The sequence below is a fragment of the Ranitomeya variabilis genome, chromosome 2 (assembly GCF_051348905.1).
Source record: "Ranitomeya variabilis isolate aRanVar5 chromosome 2, aRanVar5.hap1, whole genome shotgun sequence".
NCBI classification, from domain to species: domain Eukaryota; kingdom Metazoa; phylum Chordata; class Amphibia; order Anura; family Dendrobatidae; genus Ranitomeya; species Ranitomeya variabilis.
The window spans coordinates 1,018,386,349-1,018,413,588 of record NC_135233.1 but is presented as its reverse complement, the minus strand read 5'-3'; the positions used below and the strand labels follow the sequence as shown (position 1 = coordinate 1,018,413,588).

General features: G+C 44.3%; 1 protein-coding gene across 1 annotated transcript in view; it reads left to right on the top strand.

Moving 5' to 3' along the window:
- The window catches only part of LOC143810137 (uncharacterized), a 33,434-nt gene extending 7,226 nt beyond the window's left edge, over window positions 1-26,208 (top strand). Inside the window, exons 2-4 of the mRNA XM_077293029.1 lie at window positions 11,880-11,997; window positions 15,366-15,443; window positions 25,910-26,208. Coding sequence (XP_077149144.1) covers window positions 11,880-11,997; window positions 15,366-15,443; window positions 25,910-26,003 — 290 coding nt within the window. The 3' untranslated portion in view covers window positions 26,004-26,208. The remainder of the gene's footprint in view (window positions 1-11,879; window positions 11,998-15,365; window positions 15,444-25,909) is intronic.
- Window positions 26,209-27,240: the final 1,032 nt, after the last annotated feature.

The window sequence follows — 27,240 nt, the reverse complement described above, 5'->3', positions numbered from 1 at the left end:
CTACATCCATCAGTGGGAGATTTATACTGTCCTCAGGGCTTGTGTGCCACTCCTGACTCCTGTGTGTGCCATCTCTCACTCAGTGGGCCATAGAAAGCCTATTTATTTTTTTGCTTGATTTGGGTTCTAAAATCTATCTGAAAAAAAAATCACTACATCCATCAGTGGGAGATTAATACTGTCCTCATGGCTTGTGTGACACTCCTTATCCTGACTCCTGTGTGTGCCATCTCTCACTCAGTGGGCACTGGGCCATATAAAGCTTTTTTTTTGTTTGTTTTATTATTATTTGGTTTCTAAATTGTCCCTGAAAAAAACAATTTATCTTATTTGGTTTCTAAAGTCTCCCTGAGGAAAAAAAAAAAAATAGGTGGGAGATTAATATTGACATTTGTGCTTGAGTGACAGTCCTGCGTGTGTGGCATCTCTGTGATTTTGTGCCACAGAAAACAGAGTGTGTAACATTGTGCCTGATTTTCCTTGTGGTCTCACCAACCTGTTAAGGGATATTGAAATCATACTGAAGTTATAGCTTACCGTGTAAGTTGTTTGACAGCAACAAATAAAGTTACTTTGGTTAAGTTTTTAAAACAATGAGGAAGTCTGGTGCAAGAGGTCGTGGCCGTGGGCGTTCATTGTCAGCTGGTAATGATGGTAGTGGTAGTGGAGCATCAGGTGGTCGTGGGGATAAAAATATTCCACGTAAGTCTGGAGCTGTGGAGCCAGTTTCGTCGTCTGGCTACACAAGGCCTCGAACGCTCTCTTTTCTGGGAGTAGGAAAACCGCTTTTAAAGGCAGAGCAGCAACAGCAAGTTTTGGCTTACATTGCAGCCTCTAGCTCTTTTGCCTCCTCTTCTGAAACTGGTAAATGTAAAAGCAGCGCGTCGCTTGTGGATGTCCACGGTCAGGGACAAGTCGCTTCCTTGTCCTCTTCAGCAAAAACTACAACAAGAGAGAAGGATGCAGCAGGCGACACAACGGGTTACTCCATGGAGCTCTTTACACATACCGTCCCTGGCTTACAAAGTGAAACACTTAACAGGCCATGCCCATTACAAGTTGATTCTGACATGGAGTGCACTGATGCACAGCCACAGCCAGAGTACTATGCTGCTCCTTTGACTCAGACCACCACATTGCCCTCTCAGGGTACTGATCCACAATCAGACCCTGATGAGACTATGTTGCCCCGCCACGAACGCTATACCACCGACCGACACAGTGACACAGACGAAGTTGCACACGAGCTCGAAGAGGAGTTAATAGATGACCCAGTTATTGACCCCGATTGGCAGCCATTGGGGGAACAGGGTGCAGGCGGCAGTAGTTCAGAAGCGGAGGTGGAGGAGGGGCCGCAGCAGGCATCAACATCGCAACAGGTTCCATCTGCCGGGCCCGTATCTGGCCCAAAACGCGTGTCAAAGCCAAAACCTGTTGGAGGACAGCGTGGCCATCCGGTTAAAGCTCAGTCTGCAATCCCTGAAAAGGGATCCGATGCTAGGAAGAGTGCAGTCTGGCATTTTTTTAAACAACATCCAATTCATCAGCGCAAAGTCATCTGTCAAAAATGTTCAACTAGCTTAAGCAGAGGTCAGAATCTGAAATGTCTCAATACTAGTTGCATGCATAGACACTTAACCACCATGCATTTTCAAGCCTGGACTAACTACCAAACGTCCCTTAAGGTTGTAGCACCCTCGGCCAATGAAGCTAGTCAGCAACGCAACATCCCTTCCGTCACTGTAAGGCCACCATTTTCCGCACCACCGGCAGTATCTGTGCAGGTTTCTTTGCCAGCCAAAAGCACTCAGGGTCAGGGAATCACCAGTTTTGTAGGAGGAAATATTGCATCTAGGTCACCGGCGGAAACAATACCATCTCCAACCGTCTCGCAGTCTGCCATGTCCACCGGCACACCCGCAAGTTCCACGATCTCCATCTCTCCAGTTCAGCTCACACTACATGAGACTCTGGTTAGAAAAAGGAAGTACTTATCCTCGCATCCGCGTACACAGGGTTTTAACGCCCACATCGCTAGACTAATATCGTTAGAGATGATGCCCTACCGGTTAGTTGAAAGCGAAGCTTTCAAAGCCCTGATGGAGTACGCTGAACCACGATACGAGCTACCCAGTCGACACTTTTTTTCCAGAAAAGCCATCCCGGCCCTGCACCAGCATGTTAAACAGCGCATCGTCCATGCACTCAGGCAATCTGTGAGTACAAAGGTGCACCTGACTACAGATGCATGGACCAGTAGGCATGGCCAGGGACGTTATGTGTCCATCACGGCACACTGGGTGAATGTGGTGGATGCAGGGTCCTCAGGGGACATCAATTTTGGGACAGTTGTGCCTAGCCCACGGTCTAGGAAACAGTTGCACACCAGTTGTCCCATTATGGGCCAGCTACTGCCAAGCGTCAGCAGGCTGTATTGGCTATGAAGTGTTTGGGTGACAACAGACACACCGCGGAAGTTCTGTCCGAGTTCTTGCAACAAGAAACGCAGTCGTGGCTGGGCACAGTAGATCTTGAGGCAGGCAAGGTAGTGAGTGATAACGGAAGGAATTTCATGGCTGCCATCTCCCTTTCCCAACTGAAACACATTCCTTGCCTGGCTCACACCTTAAACCTGGTGGTGCAGTGCTTATTGAAAACTTATCCTGGGTTCTCCGACCTGCTCCTCAAAGTGCGTGGACTTTGCTCACATATCCGACGTTCGCCTGTACACTCCAGCCGTATGCAGACCTATCAGCGGTCTTTGAACCTTCCGCAGCATCGCCTAATCATAGACGTTGCAACAAGGTGGAACTCAACACTGCACATGCTTCAGAGACTGTGCCAACAGAGGCGGGCTGTTATGTTTTTATGGGAGGATACACATACACGGGCAGGCAGTAGGATGGCAGACATGGAGTTGTCTGGTGTGCAGTGGTCCAAGATACAAGACATGTGTCAAGTCCTTCAGTGTTTTGAGGAATGCACACGGCTGGTTAGTGCAGACAACGCCGTAATAAGCATGAGCATCCCCCTAATGTGTCTGCTGATGCAAAGTTTGACGCACATAAAGGAGCAGGCGTCTGCACCAGAGGAAGAGGAAAGCCTTGATGACAGTCAGCCATTGTCTGGTCAGGGCAGTGTACAGGACGAGGTAGCGGGCGAAGAGGAGGTGGAGGACGAGGAGGATGATGGGGATGAGTATATTTTTAATGCGGAAGCTTTCCCGGGGGCACTGGAAATTGGTTGCGTGGCAAGGCCGGGTTCTGGTTTTTTGAGGGACACAAGTGACGTAGATTTGCCTGAAACTGCCCCTCAACCAATCACAACCGGAGATTTGACAACTGGAACTTTGGCCCACATGGCGGATTATGCCTTACGTATCCTAAAAAGGGACACACGCATAACGAAAATGATGAACGATGACGATTACTGGTTGGCCTGCCTCCTTGATCCACGCTATAAAGGCAAATTGCAAAATATTATGCCACATGAGAACTTGGAACTAATATTAGCAACCAAACAATCAACTCTTGTTGACCGTTTGCTTCAGGCATTCCCAGCACACAGCGCACATGATCGTTATCACACGAGCTCCAGGGGGCAGCAGATTAGTAGTGTTAGGGGTGCACACATCAGAAGTGGCGTTGGACAAAGGGGTTTTCTGACCAGGTTGTGGAGTGATTTTGCTATGACCGCAGACAGGACAGGTACTGCTGCATCAATTGAAAGTGACAGGCGACAACATTTGTCCAGTATGGTTACTAACTATTTTTCATCCCTTATCGATGTTCTCCCTCAACCGTCATTCCCATTTGATTACTGGGCCTCCAAATTAGACACCTGGCCAGAATTGGCAGAATATGCATTGCAGGAGCTTGCTTGCCCGGCAGCAAGTGTCCTATCAGAAAGAGTATTCAGTGCTGCAGGTTCAATATTAACCGAAAAAAGGACTCGTCTGGCTACCCAAAATGTTGACGATCTAACATTCATTAAAATGAACCACAACTGGATTTCAAAATCTTTTGCCCCACCTTGCCCGGCCGACACCTAGCTTTCCTATGAAAAGCTCTTGCCTGTGGACTACTGTGAATTACTTTTCTAATGTCTAATTTTCTGCAGCTGATTGTCCGGCATATGACATGTTTACACCTCCCTAAATGGCCAAACTCCCCACACGGGGCCGTGGTATCGCGACTTGGCGCAAGCACCCGTGAGACAGCTGTTTGCCTGAAGAGGTGGGTGTGCTCGCTTTTGGTTGACGGCATTGGTACTGGGTCCCTCATAGTACAATAAAGTGTCTCTGGCGGTGGTGGTGCGCACCCAACGTCAGACACACTGTTGTAACATGAGGGGCCCTGGGCCTGTACCGCCGGCCACAAGAGAGTTCACCCACCCCCAGGTCAAACATTGCTCTACCACTTCCACAGTTATCTCTCACACTTCCACCAATGTTTAGTCTATGCGCTGACATCCTTCCATACCTGCCACTGACAATACCATTGTGTTGACATGTATGATGGTACATAACATAGTCAGGGGCAGTGTCCTCTATTTACCACAGTAAATACTTTGCGCTAAATTAGTAGGTCTGAAACAACGCAGAGGATCCCACCCCTGAACCTAATGATTGCACCCTTTAGTGTCTTTGTTTTAATGCGAGACATTCACATTTATTTGTTGTTTTTTGACTACTAACTGGCAGACACTCATTACAATCGGCCTCCGTTGACCACACCACTGCTGCCCGTGTACCCCTGGAACCTATTTTACAGTGCCTACAGCCAGCCCATTTTATTATGTTAGGCCTTCGAAGCCTGTCTGCGGTCCTTCCTTCCACTAGGCCTCCACTGACCAGACCACTGCTGCCCGTGTACCCCTGGAACCTATTTTACAGTGCCTACAGCCAGCCCATTTTATTATGTTAGGCCTTCGAAGCCTGTCTGCGGTCCCTCCTTCCACTAGGCCTCCACTGACCAGACCACTGCTGCCCGTGTACCCCTGGAACCTATTTTACAGTGCCTACAGCCAGCCCATTTTATTATGTTAGGCCTTCGAAGCCTGTCTGCGGTCCCTCCTTCCACTAGGCCTCCACTGACCAGACCACTGCTGCCCGTGTACCCCTGGAACCTATTTTACAGTGCCTACAGCCAGCCCATTTTATTATGTTAGGCCTTCGAAGCCTGTCTGCGGTCCCTCCTTCCACTAGGCCTCCACTGACCAGACCACTGCTGCCCGTGTACCCCTGGAACCTATTTTACAGTGCCTACAGCCAGCCCATTTTATTATGTTAGGCCTTCGAAGCCTGTCTGCGGTCCCTCCTTCCACTAGGCCTCCACTGACCACACCACTGCTGCCCGTGTACCCCTGGAACCTATTTTACAGTGCCTACAGCCAGCCCATTTTATTATGTTAGGCCTTCGAAGCCTGTCTGCGGTCCCTCCTTCCACTAGGCCTCCACTGACCAGACCACTGCTGCCCGTGTACCCCTGGAACCAATTATAAAGTGCCTACAGCCAGCCCATTTTATTATGTTAGGCCTTCGAAGCCTGTCTGCGGTCCCTCCTTCCACTAGGCCTCCACTGACCAGACCACTGCTGCCCGTGTACCCCTGGAACCAATTATAAAGTGCCTACAGCCAGCCCATTTTATCATGTTAGGCCTTCAAAGCCTGTCTGCGGTCCTTCCTTCCACTAGGCCTCCACTGACCAGACCACTGCTGCCCGTGTACCCCTGGAACCTATTTTACAGTGCCTACAGCCAGCCCATTTTATTATGTTAGGCCTTCGAAGCCTGTCTGCGGTCCCTCCTTCCACTAGGCCTCCACTGACCAGACCACTGCTGCCCGTGTACCCCTGGAACCAATTATAAAGTGCCTACAGCCAGCCCATTTTATCATGTTAGGCCTTCAAAGCCTGTCTGCGGTCCTTCCTTCCACTAGGCCTCCACTGACCAGACCACTGCTGCCCGTGTACCCCTGGAACCAATTATAAAGTGCCTACAGCCAGCCCATTTTATTGTGTTAGGCCTCCGAAGCCTGTCTGCGGTCCCTCCTTCCACTAGGCCTCCACTGACCAGATCACTGCTGCCCGTGTACCCCTGGAACCAATTATCAAGTTTATAAGCGTGTCCCGAGGAACACTCCGGTATAAAACATCAGAAAATATAAAAATAAGTATTTTGCTTATAATAAAGAAAATACTGGAGAGATATCAAATGCATACATTTTAACATTAAAAACAAAAACACATACAACCAAAAACTGGTACAGTACCAAAATTGGCCACCAGCTACAAAAACTTTCTCCTGCAAGTAGTTAACTGAAAGGTTTTTTTCCATTGAAAACACAGATATGGCATCCACCGAGTGTTGTCCTGTCGCGTCTTCTTTATATTATTGCAAAGAAGCTGCAACTGAATAAAGCTGTGCTTCAACCTTCTGGCTTTCGGCCTATAGTATCAGATATTAAACTGCATTTGGCCTTCAACTTTGGTTACGGCCTACTAACGGTGTCTGCCCCTCCCTGGTGTTGTCCTCAACTGAATACAGCTGAGCTTCAACCTTCTGGCTCTCATTAAGTGTTTTTTTTTAAAACAAAATGGTGGTTAGGGCCTACTAACGGTGTCTGCCCCTCCCTGGTGTTGCCCTCAACTGAATAAAGCTGAGCTTCAACCTTCTGGCTCTCATTAAGTGCTGTGTTTTTAAAAATTGGTGGTTAGGGCCTACTAACGGTGTCTGCCCCTCCCTGGTGTTGCCCTCAACTGAATAAAGCTGTGCTTCAACCTTCTGGATTTCGGCCTATAGTATCAGATATTAAACTGCATTTGGCCTTCAACTTTGGTTACGGCCTACTAACGGTGTCTGCCCCTCCCTGGTGTTGCCCTCAACTGAATAAAGCTGAGCTTCAACCTTCTGACTCTCATTAAGTGCTGTGTTTTTAAAAATTGTGTGTTAGGGCCTACTAACGGTGTCTGCCCCTCCCTGGTGTTGCCCTCAACTGAATAAAGCTGTGCTTCAACCTTCTGGCTTTCGGCCTATAGTATCAGATATTAAACTGCATTTGGCCTTCAACTTTGGTTATGGCCTACTAACGGTGTCTGCCCCTCCCTGGTGTTGCCCTCAACTGAATAAAGCTGTGCTTCAACCTTGTGGCTTTCGGCCTATAGTATCAGATATTAAACTGCATTTGGCCTTCAACTTTGGTTACGGCCTACTAACGGTGTCTGCCCCTCCCTGGTGTTGCCCTCAACTGAATAAAGCTGAGCTTCAACCTTCTGGCTCTCATTAAGTGCTGTATTTTTAAAAATTGGTGGTTAGGGCCTACTAACGGTTTCTGCCCCTCCCTGGTGTTGCCCTCAACTGAATAAAGCTGTGCTTCAACCTTCTGGCTTTCGGCCTATAGTATCAGATATTAAACTGCATTTGGCCTTCAACTTTGGTTACGGCCTACTAACGGTGTCTGCCCCTCCCTGGTGTTGTCCTCAACTGAATAAAGCTGAGCTTCAACCTTCTGGCTCTCATTAAGTGCTGTGTTTTTAAAAATTGGTGGTTAGGGCCTACTAACGGTGTCTGCCCCTCCCTGGTGTTGCCCTCAACTGAATAAAGCTGTGCTTCAACCTTGTGGCTTTCGGCCTATAGTATCAGATATTAAACTGCATTTGGCCTTCAACTTTGGTTACGGCCTACTAACGGTGTCTGCCCCTCCCTGGTGTTGTCCTCAACTGAATACAGCTGAGCTTCAACCTTCTGGCTCTCATTAAGTGTTTTTTAAAAAACAAAATGGTGGTTAGGGCCTACTAACGGTGTCTGCCCCTCCCTGGTGTTGCCCTCAACTGAATAAAGCTGTGCTTCAACCTTCTGGCTTTCGGCCTATAGTATCAGATATTAAACTGCATTTGGCCTTCAACTTTGGTTACGGCCTACTAACGGTGTCTGCCCCTCCCTGGTGTTGTCCTCAACTGAATAAAGCTGAGCTTCAACCTTCTGGCTCTCATTAAGTGCTGTGTTTTTAAAAATTGGTGGTTAGGGCCTACTAACGGTGTCTGCCCCTCCCTGGTGTTGCCCTCAACTGAATACAGCTGAGCTTCAACCTTCTTGCTCTCATTAAGTGCTGTGTTTTTAAAAATTGGTGGTTAGGGCCTACTAACGGTGTCTGCCCCTGCCTGGTGTTGTCCTCCACTGAACAAAGCTGAGTTTCCACCTTCTGGCTCTTTTTTTTTTTTTTTAAATTGCTGGATGGGGCCTAATAGCTCTGTTTGCTCCTCCCTGGTGTTTGTCCTCAACTAAAAAAAGCTGAGCTTCAACCTTATGGCTTTCGGCCTATAGTATCAGATATTAAACTGCATTTGGCCTATTAGTGTGTTTGGGCCCTTAAAACAGTGTCTGCTGCTCCTGGGTTTGCTACTCCACTCAACAAAGCAATGCCGCCTGTTTAGTCCTGTTACCAATTTTGAACTGCATTTAGCCTACTTTATTCTTTGGCCCTATATCTGTTTCCTCCTCATCCTGCCCACTGCCCAGCCACTGCTAGATGAGTCTGCTGGTACATTGACCTAGACCACTACATTCCCCTTGCACTCTACACAGCCAGAATCTGACCCTGCTGAAAGTCAGGTTCCCCTTCCCGCATGTTATACCACCTTACACAGGGACAAAGAGGAAGGTGCAGATGAAAGTGCAGGTTCCTTCATCAGGTGGGGGGGGGCATACTCGTTGGCGACGTCACTGGCACATGGCCCCTCAGAGTACGCAAAAGTGTCGCTGCTGGTGGGAGGTGCCCCCGCCGTGCAAACACACTGCTGTACTTTGAGGGGCCCTGTGCCAGTGCCAATGCCAACGAGTGGGCCCCCCTGCTTGCTTAGGATCACAGCACTTGCAAACTTGACATACTTACCTCTCACTGCTCCACCGCCGTGACGTAGTCCATGTTTCCTGTGCCCACTAAAACCTTGAACCAGCCCTACCCCCCACAACTTTTGCCAAATCACCCCCAATTTCCAGTGCCCAACTATTATTATAAAGTTAATTTAGATTGACAAGCTTCAGAAAACAAGAATGGATGTTTTTGGCATTAAAATGGGCACTGTAGGTGTTTTCCTGGCCTCCACTCACTGCCGGCTATGCTTCCCCATTGACTTGCATTGGGTTTCGTGTTTCGGTCGATCCCCGACTTTTAGCGATAATCGGCTGACTTCACTCGACTCGACTCTGGACTAAGTCGGGTTTCACAAAACCTGACTCGATCTTAAAAAAATGAAAGTCGCTCAACCCTAATGACCATTTCTCCTTTTCAGAAAAAAAAAAGTATTGCTTGGAACTTCGGAAACGTTGTCAGAAGTTTATAGAATAAAAGAGAAATTTACATTTTACTCAAAAATATACCTATAAAGAGAAAAATCAGACAAAGTGAACATTTTGCAGTGGTCTCTTAATTTTTGCCAGAGCTGTATATTACAGTGTTGGCTGAACCCTTTGATATCAGCAAGTTTTGCCAATACTCTAATGTGTATGGGGGCCTGAACAGTATATACACCGGGGACTTGATTTTCTGCCAAAGATTAGAGTGCAAACAATGCGCAGCATAATACACTGGATGAGATTTTTAGAAATATTATCAAGGAACTGTAGGTTAAGTCTGCAGCGGAAATTGTCAATTAATAGTGAGTATTTTGTCACTCAAGTTCATTTTTCCATTAAATGCAGAGGATGAAATCTACATGAAAATCAGCAACAAGTCCTTATGTATCACATGCAAATTCTGTTGCAGATTTTAACAGGATTTTCCTGTGGAACTGTGACAAAAACCATCACCAGAAAAGTTCTTCACGTGATGATCATTTTTAGTGAATTCACGCCTCTTTCAGTTGTATCGTAGAGTATATTGACATGGTGCAATCAAAAGTCTGGCAGAATATGCCCCGTTTCTTGCTCTAAATACTCGTAAACTGCTGCAAAATGCAAAGGGGTTTTTATATTCACGGATTTTTATACAATTTAGTGGTCATCATGTAAAAATATGTTAGCCTATTCTTAGAGTGGATAACAATCTGTCTTGGTCGTGTGATGAAAATACAGGTGCATGTCTCAGTACACCTTGCATTTCTTATACAGTACCTGTAAAGCTACGATCAGGAATAGTAACTTTTTGGATGCAGAGTACTTGCACTGTGTCCAAGAAGCTGCGTTCTACATTACAAGGACAGTGGATGGGATATAAAGAAATCTCATGCAAACTCTGCTTCTATTTAACGCTGCATAAACTGACCAGAGGTGCAGGTTTCCGAGCTGCAGCATGTAAATTTCTGTAGCAGAGACGCTCGTCATCTCTGTGTACTTTCCTTGAATAGATTGTCATTAGATGTATAAATCTGCATAGTTCTAAGACAAGTGCATATTGTAGAGCGCAGCACTTTGGATACAGAGAAAATAGGCTGCGTCCAAAATGCTACTATTCCTGATCATGGGGATGTAGCCTAAAGGAACTGTAGAGAGCAGTGCATCTGACTATCCATCACATCCCCAGGACAGGTTGTCAACCACAGGAATTAAACTATGTAGAACAGCGCAGTGAGGACCATGAGGAGTACATTGGAATATGCTACAACTTTTCATTAAACAAAGAAAACACTTATCATAAAAATTTTACAACCCTTAACCTTCTTCCGACGAATACGCCCACTTTGGACTTAGTCCCTTTGATGTGGGCTCCGGCGCACATCTTTCCAGGCACATGTCAGCTGTTTTGAACAGCTGACATGTGTCTCTAACAGCCGCGGGTGGAATCGCGATCCACCTGCGGCTGTTAACCTGTTAAATTCCATTGTCAATCTCTGACAGCGGTATTTAACTCACGCTTCCGTGGGTTGGTCCTCAATGATTGTCACTGCCGGATTGTTATGAGTGCTACCCGGTGGTCAGCGCTCATAGCAAGTGAGCATTTCTGCTACATACAGGCGATCTGGTCATCGCCTGTATGAGGCAGAGTCAATCAGACAACTGCAGCTTCTAGTCTCGCATAGAAACTATAGAAGCATGCAAAAAAGTTAAAAAAAGTTTTAAAAAATATTTAAAAAATATAAAAGTTCAAATCACCCCCCTTTCGCCCCATTCACAATAAAATAATTTAAAAAATCAAACATACACATATTTGGTATTGTCACAATTAGAATCGCCCGATCTATCAATATAATAAAAGAATTAATCTGATCGCTAAACGGCGTAACAAGAAAAAAAGTAAAAACACCAGAATTACGTTTTTTTTTATTGCCTCTACATTGCAATAAAATGCAATAACGGGGGTTCAAAAATTCATATCTGCATCAAAAAGATATCAATCAAAATGTCAGTTCGGCACACAAAAAATAACCTGACCCAGCCCCAAATCACAAAAAATAGAGATGATGCAGGGCTCGGAAAATGGCACCATTTTTTTTTTTTAACCAAAGTTTGGAATTTGTTTTCACCACTTAAATAAAAAAGAACCTAGACATGTTAGGTGTCTATGAACTCGTAATGACCTGGAGAATCATATTGGCAGGACAGTTTTAGCATTGTGAACATGGTAAAGAAAAAAAAACAACTGTGGAAATTCACTTTTTTTGCAATTTTACCGAGCTTGGAATTTTTTGTCCATTTTCCAGTACACAATATGTTATAACTAATGGTGTCTTTCAAAAGTACAACTCGTCCTACAAAAAACGAGCTCTCACATGACCAAAAATTTAAAAAGTTATGGCTGTGGGAAGAAAGGGAGCAAAAAACAAAAACGCAAAAACAGAGAGTGTCACAGGGATTAAGGGGATAAAATAAATTATTGTGCAACTTATGACAAACCATAAAGAAATATATATTTTTATGTTTTTCTCAATTTGTCATGTCTCCAGATATTGGCAAGCCTAGCATCTGCTGTACCAAGGTGTCCAAAGCCAAACCAAGTCCTGCAATTCAAATTGACCATTTCTACGTCCAGAAAGCAAGTCCTCCATGTGTTGAAGCAGTAATGTGAGTATTGCTGTAAAATGCCCTGAGCATAATTATATTCACAAAGTACAACTGAGTAAAATGATAGGAAGGACTATTTTAAAGCTTATGGCATCAAGATAATGGCTGAAGTCAGGAGCATTTAGCCTGCACTATCCCAGGAACTGGCACATTCATTGGTCAGGAAGAGAATACTGAGTACCAGCAGTGGTAACCTGCTTTGCAGAGCATTAGGTTGGGTCTATTTCTTGTTTTTTTAAAGGTTTTGTTCTGGACTAAATTATTGATAACTAGAGATGAGTGAATTTGTTTGCATTTTGTTCCCGAATCTGATTTTGACATATTCGTGTTATATTCGAACACTATTCATGCCGCATGTACTGTATGTTTGATGATCGGTTCAAAACATATTCAGTAATTTTTACTCCCATTATCTCTAATGATGCTCGGCTGTGTTCGGCGAATATTGCAAAAACAATATTCGATGCCGATCGTATTTGGAACCGAATCCGAACAAATTCGCTCAACTCTATTGATAACCATTTTACTAGATAAGTCATCAGTATTAAATTGTTGGGCTCCACCACACTGCACGCTTACTGATCAGCTGTTAGCTGCTCTGCCAATGGCCGGATGTAAACTTTGTAGGAAATCAGGAAAGGTAAGGTCTGTACAATGATTTGTGGCTGCTCCGGAGTGCTGCTTATCTTCTGTCAAAGAGAATGTGTGTTGGTATCTTAAAAATAGGTCATCAATATGTTCGTCCAGGACAACCCATTTAACTGAATAACTAAAAGGCAGACAGCCGACATAAAAGTGTAAGGCTGTGTGCCCACATTGCGTTTTTTATGCGTTTCTGTCACATTTTTCGCCACAGTGGAAACGCATGAAAGGCTTAAAAAGCGCATTCCCATGCAATCCTTTGGGATTCCGCAGTTGCTGTGCCCATGCTGCTGATTTTCCCACTGCGGAATCGCATAGTGATAAAATCCGAAGCATGTTCATTATTTTTGCGGAATCGCGGCGATTCCTCAGCCATAGGATTGCATTTAAATGCTCACTATACACATGTGGCTATGCCCACCATGCGTAAAGTGAGCGCTTCATGTGCGGATGGTACCCGGGTATGGAGGAGAGGAGACTCTCCTCCACGCCCTTGGGAATCATATTTCTGTAAAAAAAAGAATTAAAATAAAAAAATAGTGATATACTTACCTTCTCATGGCCCCCGGAGTCCTCCCGCCTCTCAGCGGTGCACGCGGTGGCTTCCGTTCCCAGGGATACATTGCGCAAATCACTTGGGATGACGTCGCAGTCACGCGACCGTGATGTCACAAAGGTCTTTCGCTCAAAGCATCCCTGGGAACGGAACGTACCAGATTGCCGCTGAGGAGATGGGGGGCCATCGGAAGGGGAGTATCACCATATTTTTGTATTATTATTATTATTTTTAACATTCTATCTTTTACTAATGATGCTGCATAGGCATAGGCATAGGTCCTGCATCTCAACCAGATGTGCTGTACCCCAACTCTCTGGTTAAGAGGGGACACTGCACAGAACCATAACACTTGCACCCAACACCAGACCTCTCCAGGCCAGGGAGGCATTAGGAAGTGGGAGTGGGTGGAGAGTTAGGAGTTGTCAGGGAAGACAGGAGGGAGGAGTAATGGAGTCTGTGAGGAGTGCCAGAGCTGAGCAGACGTAGGAGTCTGCAGCTCCTGTGAGTGGAAAAAAAGAAAGAAGCTCGAAGGAAGAAGGAGTTCCAGGGGCACGCGAAGTGCAGAAGCCCCCTGTGGGACCCATTTCCAGAGGTGGAGGAACCAAGCCGCAGTAAGGGACCCGGCCCCTGAACTAGTGGGAAAACTTCAGGCTCCAGCTAGCAACCCAGAAGCTGCTGTGACTATAGGTGCAGCAGCCACATTTGCACCTACTCGCCGAAAAGGTGAACATAGAGGGTCCAGGGGACAGAGAGTTTGTCGCCCGACAACACCCGCGTTCACTGGCTTGGGACACTGGGTGGCAAGTGCAGGGCAGGAGAGGAGGTAGCCAGTGCAGAAAGACGACCAGGAGAGGCATATAAAAGAAGAGTACTGGACAGGTGCCCAACTTGCCAGAGAGCTTCCTGGACTTCACACCTGGAGGACACAGCACCCCGGCTGAGGGCCCGAACTGTGAGTAAAACCATGAGAACTGCAACATGCTGTGTCCTTTCCGGCATCACCTACTCTAACCCTCTACCTGTCACTAGCAACAGTGCCATCCACACCACTAACTGCCCTGGGGACCAGGCTCTACCTGTGGAGAGCTATAACAACTCAGCTGCATTATCATCTGCCCAAGAGGATTGTACAGCAGCGTCAGCCAACACCTTTATTGCTGAGTACCACAGGGGGCATCACGACCATTTTCCCCTTTATCCCCCTTGCAAACTTTATTCCCATTTCCCATCATTTATTATTTCATTTCACCACCCCTTTAATTGGACACCCAGGGCCACGGACTGGGTCATTGCTGCCATGACCTTCCCCTTTAAGAATCATGTATGGCCCAGTACCGAGTATCTCACGGTCCTAGCGGGCGCTTCACTTTTGTGTTTTGGATCATTGTCCTGTTGCATAACAAAAGTATGTTTCAGCTTGAGGTCTCAACAGATGGCCGGACATCTCCTTCAGGATTTTTAAATAGACAGCACGGTAAGTATTCCAGGTCTGAAGCAGCAAAACAGCCCCAGTCCACCACACTACCACCACCACATTTTACTGTTGGTATGATGTTCCTTTTCTGAAATGCTGTGTTACTTCAAGATGTAATAGGACATACACCTTCCAAAAAGCTCAACTTTTATCTTGTCAGTCCACATAGTATTCTCTTAAAAGTCTTGGGTATCATCAAAATGTTTTCTGGCAAAACTGAGATGCACATTTATGTTCATATTGCTCAGTAGTGGTTTTCGTGACTTCCTATTCTTTTGCATATTTGTCAAGCTTAAATGTTTCAGATCACGAAAGCATATAGCAGAGCTCAAAGTTAACCTGGCCCACACCCCTGATTATCTACTTTCTGTGTACATTGTCCATTGACAGTAAACTGCTAATCAGTGCTGGGGGGCATAGTTGGTCAGGGTGCAAAGGAGTGGTAGCTTATAAGTGATAATCTCCTGCTGATAAAGCATTAATTGTATTAGAAAACAGCACACAGACTAATAACTGACACTTCATAGAAGTCAGTGTATCAGCTCCTACTATATGCTGTCCTCAGATTACATAGTAAAAATCTTAAAGGTATACATGGATAATTAGTCTTGAAGGGTGTAGACTTTGAATCAAAATGTTTAGTTAATTAGTTATAATCAACCCTTATTTTCTCACAATATGTTCTCCACACAGGTTTATAACCAATGCTAAGAGGATAATTTGCTCCAAACCTAACACGCCCTGGGTTAAGAAGAAGCAAGAGGAACTTAGGTAAGATGAATTATATTTTAAAAGGGAACTGTGATGTTTCCTCTGCTCAGAGTGACTGGGACTCAGAGGTGGACAGCTCTGTCATTCTATCCTGTGCTGGGATGCGCTGAGCTGTCAGTGCTTTGATTGACAGCTCGATTGACCTGTCTGAGATTAGAAGGTACAGAGATTTCCACAGGTTCTCCCTGGTCTTGGTAATTGCTCAGCTATTTAGGTGACCTGTCTGGCCCAGATCATTGCCAGTCAAAAACTTGTTCTAAGCTTTTTGCTCTCTGATGTGTGTTCGCCTGATAACTGTTCTGTAAGTTCTGGTCTTCTGCAGCTAACCTTTGGACCGTGTTCTGACTACTTGTTTGATATTGCCCCTTTGTTTCTGATCTTCTGCTGCTGACCTTTGGATGGTGTTCTATCATTTGTTATTGCACCTTTGCTTATCCACTATTTCTCTGGTATTCTGACCATGGAATGTGACCTGACTTACAACTTCATATTTTCCATTGGTTTACTGTATGCTCTTTTGATATTGACCCCCCCGAAACGTCTGACTTTGCTGACTAACGGCCTGTCCATGGGTTGTGACTAGCATCACAGAAAACCATCACTATGAATAACAACCTGAATTACTACAATAATGTAGTCCTCTTTTTCTCAGAAGAGGCAATTTGCATATTACAATAATGTAGAGATTAGAAGAGACACTGAATCCCAGGGTCTTTTTTCTTATCAGTGAACTCACTTTTAGGCCATGTGCACACGTTCAGGATTGTTAGCGTTTTTTTCGCGTTTTTTCGCTATAAAAACGTGATAAAAACGCGAAAAAAACCGCTTACATAAGCCTCCTATTATTTACAGGGTATTCCGCATTTTTGGTGCAAATGTTGCGATTTTTTCCGCGAAAAAATCGCATAGCGGAAAAAAAAGCAACATGTTCATTAAAAATGCGGAATTGCAGGGATTCCGCACACCTAGGGGTCCATTGATCTGCTTACTTCCCGCACGGGGCTGTGCACACCATGCGGGAAGTAAGCAGATTATATGCGGTTGGTACCCAGGGTGGAGGAGAGGAGACTCTCCTCCACGCACTGGGCACCATATAAGTGGTCAAAAAATAAGAAATAAAATAATAAACAGTCCTATACTCACCCTCGATGTCTTGCCGCCTCCTCGCACGCTGCCGTTCGGTTTCTGTACCTGGTGTGCGCTGAAGGACCTCGCCGAATGACGTCACTGTCCTGTGATTGGTCGTGAGCGGTCATGTGACCGCTCACGTGACCGTGACGTCACGGGAGGTCCTGTGCGCACAGACCAGCTATACGGAACGGACGCCGGTGAGATGTCTGGGTGAGTATAAGCATTTTTTTATTTTTTTTATTATTTTTAAACATTCTATCTTTTACTATAGATGCTGCATAGGCAGCATCTATAGTAAAAAGTTGGTCACACTTGTCAAACGCTATGTTTGACAAGTGTGACCAACCTGTCAGTCAGTTTTCCAAGCGATGCTACAGATCGCAGGGAAAACTTTAGCATTCTGCAAGCTAATTACGCTTGCAGAATGCTAAAAAAACGCGAAAAAAACGGAAAAAAACGCAAAAAAAAAAATGCGGATTTCTTGCAGAAAATTTCCGGTTTTCTTCAGGAATTTTCTGCAAGAAATCTGCAACGTGTGCACATACCCTTACTCCCCTGCACTAAATCAGCTGATAACCTGGCCTCTGTATACTAATGTGGCATCTAGATGTCCACTGTACTGTTCATGAAATGCATTCAAATGCAGAACCCATACCATTTGTTGCATGGTAGGGAAAGTGAGTTTAGAGATAAAAATGATACCATTGTAATTTATGTCTATCTGTAAGGGTTAGTCACAGTTTACTTTGTTGGAGATTTATGATGTATATATGTATATATGTGCATATGAAATGGTGGCTGGTGGGCAGTTGGGAGAAGTTGAAGGAGAGTCCGGGTGGAAATGAAGCTGTGGATCCTTGGAGAAAGTCTGGATAGGTTGGTGCGACTCTGGATCAGTTGTTGGTGACTCTGGGACGCGTTGTTCAGCTTGATATGAGCCGACTCGGTGAAGACAACCAAGACACAGCATCTTGGGTTAAGTGAGGCCTTATCTCAAATGGCTTAGGAAAGCCCTGTGTTGGAGAGATCAGCATTCTCTGAGAGCTTTAAGATGGCATTTCTATCGCTAAGGACTTAGGTAAGCTCTGTGATGGAGAGGTCGGCATTCCCTAAGAGCTTCAAGACAGTGTTTCTGATTATTCAGGACTCATCCCAGCAAGGACCCTTCTACTTCAGTTTTAGGGTGTATAGCCCCTTCATGACCCAGCCTATTTTGGCCTTAATGACCTTGCCATTTTTTGCAATTCTGACCAGTGTCCCTTTATGAGGTAATAACTCAGGAACGCTTCAACGGATCCTTGCGGTTCTGAGATTGTTTTTTCGTGACATATTGGGCTTCATGTTAGTTGTAAATTTAGGTCGATAATTTCTGAGTTTATTTGTGAAAAAAATGGAAATTTGGCGAAAAATTTGAAAATTTTGCAATTTTCACATTTTTAATTTTTATTCTGTTAAACCAGAGAGTTATGTGACACAAAATAGTTAATAAATAACATTTCCCACATGTCTACTTTACATCAGCACAATTTTGGAAACAAATTTTTTTTTTGCTAGGAAGTTATAAGGGTTAAAAGTTGACCAGTGATTTCTCATTTTTACAACAAAATTTACAAAACCATTTTTTTTAGGGACCACCTCACATTTGAAGTCAGTTTGAGGGTTCTATATGGCTGAAAATACCCAAAAGTGACACCATTCTAAAAACTGCACCCCTCAAGGTGCTCAAAACCACATTCAAGAAGTTTATTAACCCTTCAGGTGTTTCACAGCAGCAGAAGCAACATGGAGGGGAAAAATTAACATTTAACTTTTTAGTCACAAAAATGATTTTTTGCAACAATTTTTTTATTTTCCCAAGGGTAAAAGGAGAAACTGGACCACGAATGTTGTTGTCCAATTTGTCCTGAATATGCTGATACCTCATATGTGGGGGTAAACCACTGTTTGGGCGCACGGCAGGGCTCGGAAGGGAAGGAGCGCCATTTGACTTTTTGAATGAAAAATTGGCTCCAATCTTTAGCGGACACCATGTCGCGTTTGGAGAGCCCCCGTGTGCCTAAACATTGGAGCTCCCCCACAAGTGACCCCATTTTGGAAACTAGACCCCCCAAGGAACTTATCTAGAAGCATAGTGAGCACTTTAAACCCCCAGGTGCTTCACAAATTAATCCGTAAAAATGAAAAAGAACTTTTTTTTCACACAAAATTTCTTTTAGCCTCAATTTTTTCATTTTCACATGGGCAGCAGGATAAAATGGATCCTAAAGTTTGTTGGGCAATTTCTCCTGAGTATGCCGATACCTCATATGTGGGGGTAAACCACTGTTTGGGTGCACGGCAAGGCTCGGAAGGGAAGGCGCGCCATTTGACTTTTTGAATGGAAAATTAGCTCCAATCGTTAGTGGACACCATGTCGCGTTTGGAGAGCCCCTGTGTGCCTAAACATTGGAGCTCCCCTACAAGTGACCCCATTTTGGAAACTAGACCCCCCAAGGAACTAATCTAGATGCATAGTGAGCACTTAAAACCCCCAGGTGCTTCACAGAAGTTTATAACGCAGAGCCATGAAAATAAAAAATTATTTTTCTTTCCTCAAAAATGATTTTTAGCCCGGAGTTTTTTATTTTCCCAAGGATAATAGGAGAAATTGGACCCCAAATGTTGTTGTCCAGTTTGTCCTGAGTACGATGATACCCCATATGTGGGGGTAAACCACTGTTTGGGCGCACGGCAGGGCTCGGAAGGGAAGGCACGCCATTTGGCTTTTTGAATGGAAAATTAGCTTCAATCATTAGCGGACACCATGTCGCGTTTGGAGAGCCCCTGTGTGCCTACACATTGGAGCTCCCGCACAAGTGACCCCATTTTGGAAACTAGACCTCCCAAGGAACTAATCTAGATGTGTGGTGAGCACTTTGAACCCCCAAGTGCTTCACAGAAGTTTATAACGCAGAGCCATGAAAATAAAAAATTATTTTTCTTTCCTCAAAAATGATTTTTTAACCCACAATTTTTTATTTTCCCAAGGGTAACAGGAGAAATTGGACCCCAAAAGTTGTTCTGCAGTTTCTCCTGAGTACGCTGATACCCCATATGTGGGGGTAAACCACTGTTTGGGCACATGCCGGGGCTTGGAAGGGAAGTAGTGACGATTTGGAATGCAGACTTTGATGGAATGGTCTGCGGGAATCATGTTACGTTTGCAGAGCCCCTGATGTGCCTAAACAGTAGAAACCCCCCACAAGTGACCCCATTTTGGAAACTAGACCCCCCAAGGAACTTATCTAGATGTGTGGTGAGCACATTCAACCCCCAAGTGCTTCACAGAAGTTTACAACGCAGAGCCGTGAAAATAAAAAATCATTTTTCTTTCCTCAAAAAAGATGTTTTAGCAAGCAATTGTTTATTTTCACAAGGGTAACAGGAGAAATTGGACCCCAATATTTGTTGCCCAGTTTGTTGTGAGTACGCTTATACCTCATATGTGGGGGTAAACCACTGTTTGGGCGCACGTCAGGGCTCGGAAGGGAAGTAGTGACATTTGAAATGCAGACTTTGATGGAATGGTCTGCGGGCGTCACGTTGCATTTGCAGAGCCCCTGATGTGCCTAAACAGTAGAAACACCCCACAAGTGACCCCATTTTGGAAACTAGACCCCAAAAGGATCTTATCTAGATGTGTGGTGAGCACTTTCAACCCCCAAGTGCTTCACATAAGTTTATAACGTAGAGCCGTGAAAATAAAAAATAATTGTTCTTTCCTCAAAATTTATGTTTTAGCAAGTAATTTTTTATTTTTGCAAGGGTAACAGGAGAAATTGGACCCCAATAGTTGTTGCCCAGTTTGTCCTGAGTACGCTGGTATCCCATATGTGGGGGTAAACCACTGTTTGGGCGCACGTCGGGGCTTGGAAGGGAGGGCGCACCATTTGACTTTTTGAACGCAAGATTGGCTGGAATCAATGGTGGCGCCATGTTGCGTTTGGAGACCCCTGATGTGCCTAAACAGTGGAAACCCCTCAATTCTAACTTCAACACTAACCCCAACACACCCCTAACCCTAATCCCAACTGTAGCCATAACCCTAATCACAACCCTAACCCCAACACACCCCTAACCACAACCCTAACCCCAACACACCCGTAACCCTAAATCCAACCCTAACCCTAATCCTAACCCTAATCCCAACCCTACCCACAACTGTAACCCCAACACAACCCCAATCCTATCCTTAACCCTAACCACAAGCCTAATCTTAACCCTATTTCCAACCCTAGCCCTAATTCCAACCCTAAGGGTACCGTCTCACATAACGATTTACCAACGATCACGACCAGCGATACGACCTGGCCGTGATCGTTGGAAAGTCGTTGTGTGGTCGCTGAGGAGCTGTCACACAGACCACTCTCCAGCGACCAAAGATGCCAAGGTCCCGGGTAACCAGGGTAAACATCGGGTTACTAAGCGCAGGGCCGCGCTTAGTAACCCGATGTTTACCGTGGTTACCAGCGTAAAAGTAAAAAAAAAAAAAACGTACATACTCACATTTCGGTGTCCTTCAGGTCCCTTGCCATCTGCTTCCCGCTCTGACTGAGTGCCGCCGTACAGTGAGAGCAGAGCGCAGCGGTGACGTCACTGCTGTGCTGTGTTCTCACTTTCCGGCTGGCAGACAGTCAGAGCGGGAAGCAGACGGCAAGGGACCTGAAGGACACCGAAATGTGAGTATGTACGTTTTTTTTTTTTTTACTTTTACGCTGGTAACCACGGTAAACATCGGGTTACTAAGCGCGGCCCTGTGCTTAGTAACCCGATGTTTACCCTGGTTACAAGCGAACGCATCACTGGATCGCTGTCACAATGATCCAGCGATGACAGCGGGAGATCCAGCGACGAAAGAAAGTTCCAAACGATCTGCTACGACGTACGATTCTCAGCAGGGTCCCTGATCGCTGCTGCGTGTCAGACACAGCGATATCGTATGGATATCGCTGGAACGTCACGGATCGTACCGTCGTAGCGATCAAAGTGCCACTGTGAGACGGTACCCTAACTCGAATTCCAACCCTAACCCTAAGGCTATGTGCCCACTTTGCGGATTCGTGTGAGATTTTTCCGCACCATTTTTGAAAAATCCGCAGGTAAAAGGCACTGCGTTTTACCTACGGATTTACAGCGGACTTCCAGTGTTTTTTTGTGCGGATTTCACCTGCGGATTCCTATTGAGGAACAGGTGTAAAACGCTGCGGAATCCGCACAAAATTGACATGCTGCGGAAAATACAACACAGCGTTTCCGCACGGTATTTTCCGCACCATGGGCACAGCGGATTTGGTTTTCCATAGGTGTACATGGTACTGTAAACCTGATGGAAAACTGCTACGAATTCGCAGCGGCTAATCCGCTGCGGATCCGCTGCGGATCCGCGGCCAATCTGCTGCGGATACACGGCAATCCGCTGCAGATTCGCAGCCAAATCCGCACTGTGTGCACATGCCCTAACCCTACCCCTAACCCTACCCCTAATTCTAACCCTAATTCTAACCCTGGTTCTAACCCTAACCCTAGTAGAAAAAAAAAAAAAAAATATTTATTTTTATTATTGTCCCTATGGGGGTGATAAAGGGGGGTCATTTACTATTTTTTTTTATTTTGATCACTGTGATAGGCTATATCGCAGTGATCAAAATACTTCTGAAATGAATCTGCCAGCCGGCAGATTCGGCGGGCGCAGTGCACATGCGCCCGCCATTTTGGAAGATGGCGGCGCCCATGGAGAAGCCGGACGGACACGGGGAGGCCCGGTAAGTATGAAGGGGGGTGATCGGATCACAGGGGGGGGGACCGGAGCACAGGGAGGGGGGACCAGAGCACGGGGGGAGCGGACAGGAGGACAGAGGAGCGGACAGGACCACTTAGGGGGGCGGACCACGTAACGGAGCACTGGGGGGGGCGATCGGTGGGGTGGGGGGGACAGATTAGGTTTTCCAGCCATGGCCGATGATATTGCAGCATCGGCCATGGCTGGATTGTAATATTTCACCGTTTTTTTGGGTGAAATATTACAAATCGCTCTGATTGGCAGTTTCACTTTCAACAGCCAATCAGAGCGATCGTAGCCACGAGGGGGTGAAGCCACCCCCCCTGGGCTGAAGCACCACTCCCCCTGTTCCTGGAGATCGGGTGAAATTGGAGTTAACCCTTTCACCCGATCTGCAGGAGCACGATCCCTCCATGACGCATACGCTGCGTCACAGGTCGGATTGGCACCGACTTTCATGACGCAGCGTATGCGTCAAAGGTCGGGAAGGGGATAGGTACCATCATACATATGAATATACAAGTATATGCGCTTATATAAATAGCCTTGTAGAGGTCCAGTTAGTTAGGAGAAAAGGCCTCTTCTGTAAGAGACACTTCGAAAACTGCTCAGAGTAGGCGATTACTAAAGTCCTGGCACAACACTGTTAATTGATTTTTGCATAGAAAGAGTTACTCATGTTGTATTTTGTTTGCATATAACTGTTAATTCTATTTAGGTGTACCTGGGTATACTCTTAGGGTACCGTTACACAAAACGATTTACCAACGATCACGACCAGCGATACGACCTGGCCGTGATCGTTGGTAAGTCGTTGTGTGGTCACTGGAGAGCTGTCACACAGACAGCTCTCCAGCGACCAACGATGCCGAAGTCCCCAGGTAACCAGGGTAAACATTGGGTTACTAAGCGCAGGGCCGCGCTTAGTAACCCGATGTTTACCCTGGTTACCAGCGTAAACGTAAAATTAAAAAAACACATACTCACATTCCGGTGCCGGCGCTCACAGTCAGTGCAGGGAAGCAGACGGCCAGGGACCTGACGGACACCGGAATGTAAGTATGTACTGGGTTTTTTTTTTACATTTACGATGGTAACCAGGGTAAACATTGGGTTACTAAGCGCGGCCCTGCGCTTAGTAACCCGATGTTTACCCTGGTTACAAGCGAACGCATCGCTGGATCGGTGTCACACACAACGATCCAGCGATGACAGCGGGAGATCCAGCGACGAAATAAAGTTTCAAACGATCTGCTACGACGTACGATTCTCAGCAGGGTCCCTGATCGCCGCTGCGTGTCAGACACAGCGATATCGTATGGATATCGCTGGAACGTCACGGATCGTACCGTCGTAGCGATCAAAGTGCCAATGTGAGACGGTACCTTTAGTTGGTGTTATTGAGAGTAACTGCTGTCACTGTATTTGTTGCGTATACACTGTTTACCTACCATCCTTTACAATGTTTTGTAACCTGGTTAGTAAATATTCATATTATATTACCTAATCTTTGTGCGTGTCTGCTGATTGTTGATGTACCCCTTGTCTGGTGGCCATCCATCCTCTACATTTCATTTCCTAACATTATTATATTTCAGGATCGCTTCTGATGTTTAGGGTTTGTTCACGCTCTCTGTTTTTGTCACATTTTTTTTTCTTTGTGTTTTTTACATTTTTTACAGTACCGGAAAAGTGAATGAGATTTCTGAAATCATATGCTTATTTTCCATGCAAATTTGAAACATCAAAGCTTTTTTTTTTCCAGTCTGCAGAATGTCAATTATTTCACCATTCTTGCAACGTTTTTCACACATTCAAATAAATGGGAAAAACGCAAGTAAAAATGCATAAAAAACGCACACATTTTACGCAGTGTTTTCCTCCAACACACTGAGTTTTTTAAACTTTTTTTTAAGCATACTTAAAATATTTTCATTATCTTGGGCATTAACTTATAATGCAAGAGATGTGGTGTTATTTCACAAAGAACTCCATTACAACATAGGGGCCTCATGGCCTTATAACATACATGCTGTCTTCATATTCACTGCACAATTAACCCTGCTGTTTTGTTCGCATTTACTATACACTTGTAGTGTTCCGGGTCACTATGACCCGGCTTATTAAACCTTGATTTTAGACACTCTAACTCCATTTTTTTTATACTTTTTGCTTACTAGACTGTGAACATGTTTGGTAGTAAAAAAAAAAAGAAAAATGAACTAGAAATCTTTTTTTTTTGTTTTTATTCTGAAAAAAACAGATCAATGAGCAAAACGAAAATAGTAAACTACACATATTTTGTAAAAAAAAAAACCTTTGTAAGTAAACAATAATAATAAAGTCTGAGAAAAAAAACAGCCTCACAAACAATAAGAGCTTCTATACTACATCAAAGCATACCAGTGCTCAATATCCAGCAATCTATCATGCTAAGTGTAGAGCAGTGTATCACACAGTAATAACATTAATTACATGTAATAAAATAAAATAAAAGTATTCCTTTACAATATACAATCTATCAATAGAATTGATTAGTAAAAGCATAACAAGCAACATACCTGTAGAAAACAAAGATACTGCCTGGAACAGAGATATCCGGGAACAGAGGTATGTACACAGCTTCTCTCCAAAGAAACTGAAAGGTAACATGTCTGGGCTAGCATATGTGTACTGATAAGAGCAGAGAAGATAAGAACCCTTCTGAAAACAAGCAGATAAGCCAGGAAGACAGACTTACTTAGCAAAAAAAAATTATTTGCAAGACTTTACAGCTCAGCTTTACAAAAAAAAACGTCTTAGACAGCGCGTTCTGAGCAGTCCGTTCTGCGCATAATATACACGTGTAGTGCACACCTAGTGATCTCTCCGGATGCACTCTACATTTTAGAATAGACTGCGCACCAAAAATAATCAATATAAAGCCATTTTTATGGTGCGCAGATCTCAATGCATACCCCCGGTAGAGCGCGTGTACGACCCCATTGAAATAATTTAGGAAATAAATCAATTGATATACAATAGTAGATGCAATAAATAGACCCAACTGAGGTTATAACTCCTTTATTTCACTGAAAATATGGCCTCACAGCTGTAAAAAACGATGTCGGGTCATTATGACCCGAACACAACAAGTGTAACTTTTTGCGTGTAGCAAAAAGCAAACGAAAAAAAAAAAAAAAAAAATACTCATAGGTAGGTCCCCCAAATGAGGAAAAGTCAAGGAGTCTCAAGTTTTATAGACTTACAGAAAAAAATCTACAGGGCCGCAAAAAGTCTGTTCGGGTCACTATGACCCGAACACAACAGCAGGCAAACAAGAATTGGGAAAATGTACAGTAGTAGTACTTTATTCCAAGGTCCCTCAATATCTATGCACTTTTAAAATGACCCTTCCTTTTAAACTTACTCCAGAGTAGAAATTATTCTATTTCATTCTATTACATCTATAACTAAATTGCACTTTTCCTTTAACATATATTTTATGTTCTAATAGTTTGTATTCATTTCTTTTAAGGAAAAAGGATGAAGAAGCAAGAAGTCTGAGTAGCATAGAATGGAACAATATTAATGGAACCTCATTACCTCATACCTCTCATGTACAGAACTAATAATAACATGTCATTTAGAGAAATATAAGTTACGGGTTCTTTATGATACATTTTTATCACATGATTATTATCATTATATTATCTACAACAATCTTAGTCTTAATTTATCATTAAATGTGTCAGTGTTTAAATTTAAAGTTTGTTATATCCTTTTTATCATGTCTAGTCTCTGTTTTAATTATATTTTTTTGTTATTTTGATTGGTGTCCCTAATAATATTATGTTGTTTTTTTATATGGATTCTTTTTATTATAGTCTTCTCTTGATTTTAGTGCTCAAGTAGTTTTTGTATGTATTAGTTTATCTTGTCTACTTGAACGATTTGGTACAATATTGATTTTGATTAGGTTATTTAAATACTCCTTTTTTCTTTTTGGTTTAAAATGTGTCAGTATTGGCTGATTTCTTAATATGGATAACATGTTTTAACTTATTGAACTGGAACCACACAAACTTGTCAAGAACTTGTGAACAATCTGAGAAATGAGCCTGGATTGACCTATCAGCCCTCCGTGTCTTGGGAATGCACTGTGTGTGTTGCAGATCACTAGCTCAGAAATAGCTATCAAATGCAATTTAATAATAATATTTATTTTTTATTTATTGTAATTGTAAAATAAAATTCAGAGGAGTCCAGTTTGGTCATTAAAGGGAATCTATGAGCATAGAATACGTGTTCAAGCCAAGTACCTCCGCTTGGTGCATCATGGCGTGACCAAACATTTAAACACTCCTTCCCACCTGCTTGGCTTCCACCTATCTAAAGCCCTCCTCTTCTTTGATTGGCAACTCTGGCTTCATATATCAGAGGTAGATGGAAGCCAAGCAGGTGGGAAGGTTTATCTACATGATTGCCCCGCCGTGATGCACCGAGCAACGGTTCTTGGTTTGAAAAGTCATTCTGTGCTGACGGATTCCCATTAAATGTGTTATATCAAGCTCCCAATTCATCAAGTATCCAAAAACAAGAACAAGGATGGAGGTCCTGAGCCTCCTGCGTCAACAATTCAAGCTGCCCCTGTAAGAGAGTGGAAGAATGAAATCTAAATCTGCACATAGTAATTGTATTGTGCTATATTGATGCTTTTCTCAACTTTTGCATTGATTTGTTTAGTATGTAAATTATTGCTACTGCAGAAGTTTGGGATGACAATTAGTGGGAAGTTCAGGAACGAGCGTCTGTTATATAAGGGGCTGTGGAGGCCTAGGTCATCAGAGTGCCTGTAGTTACAACACA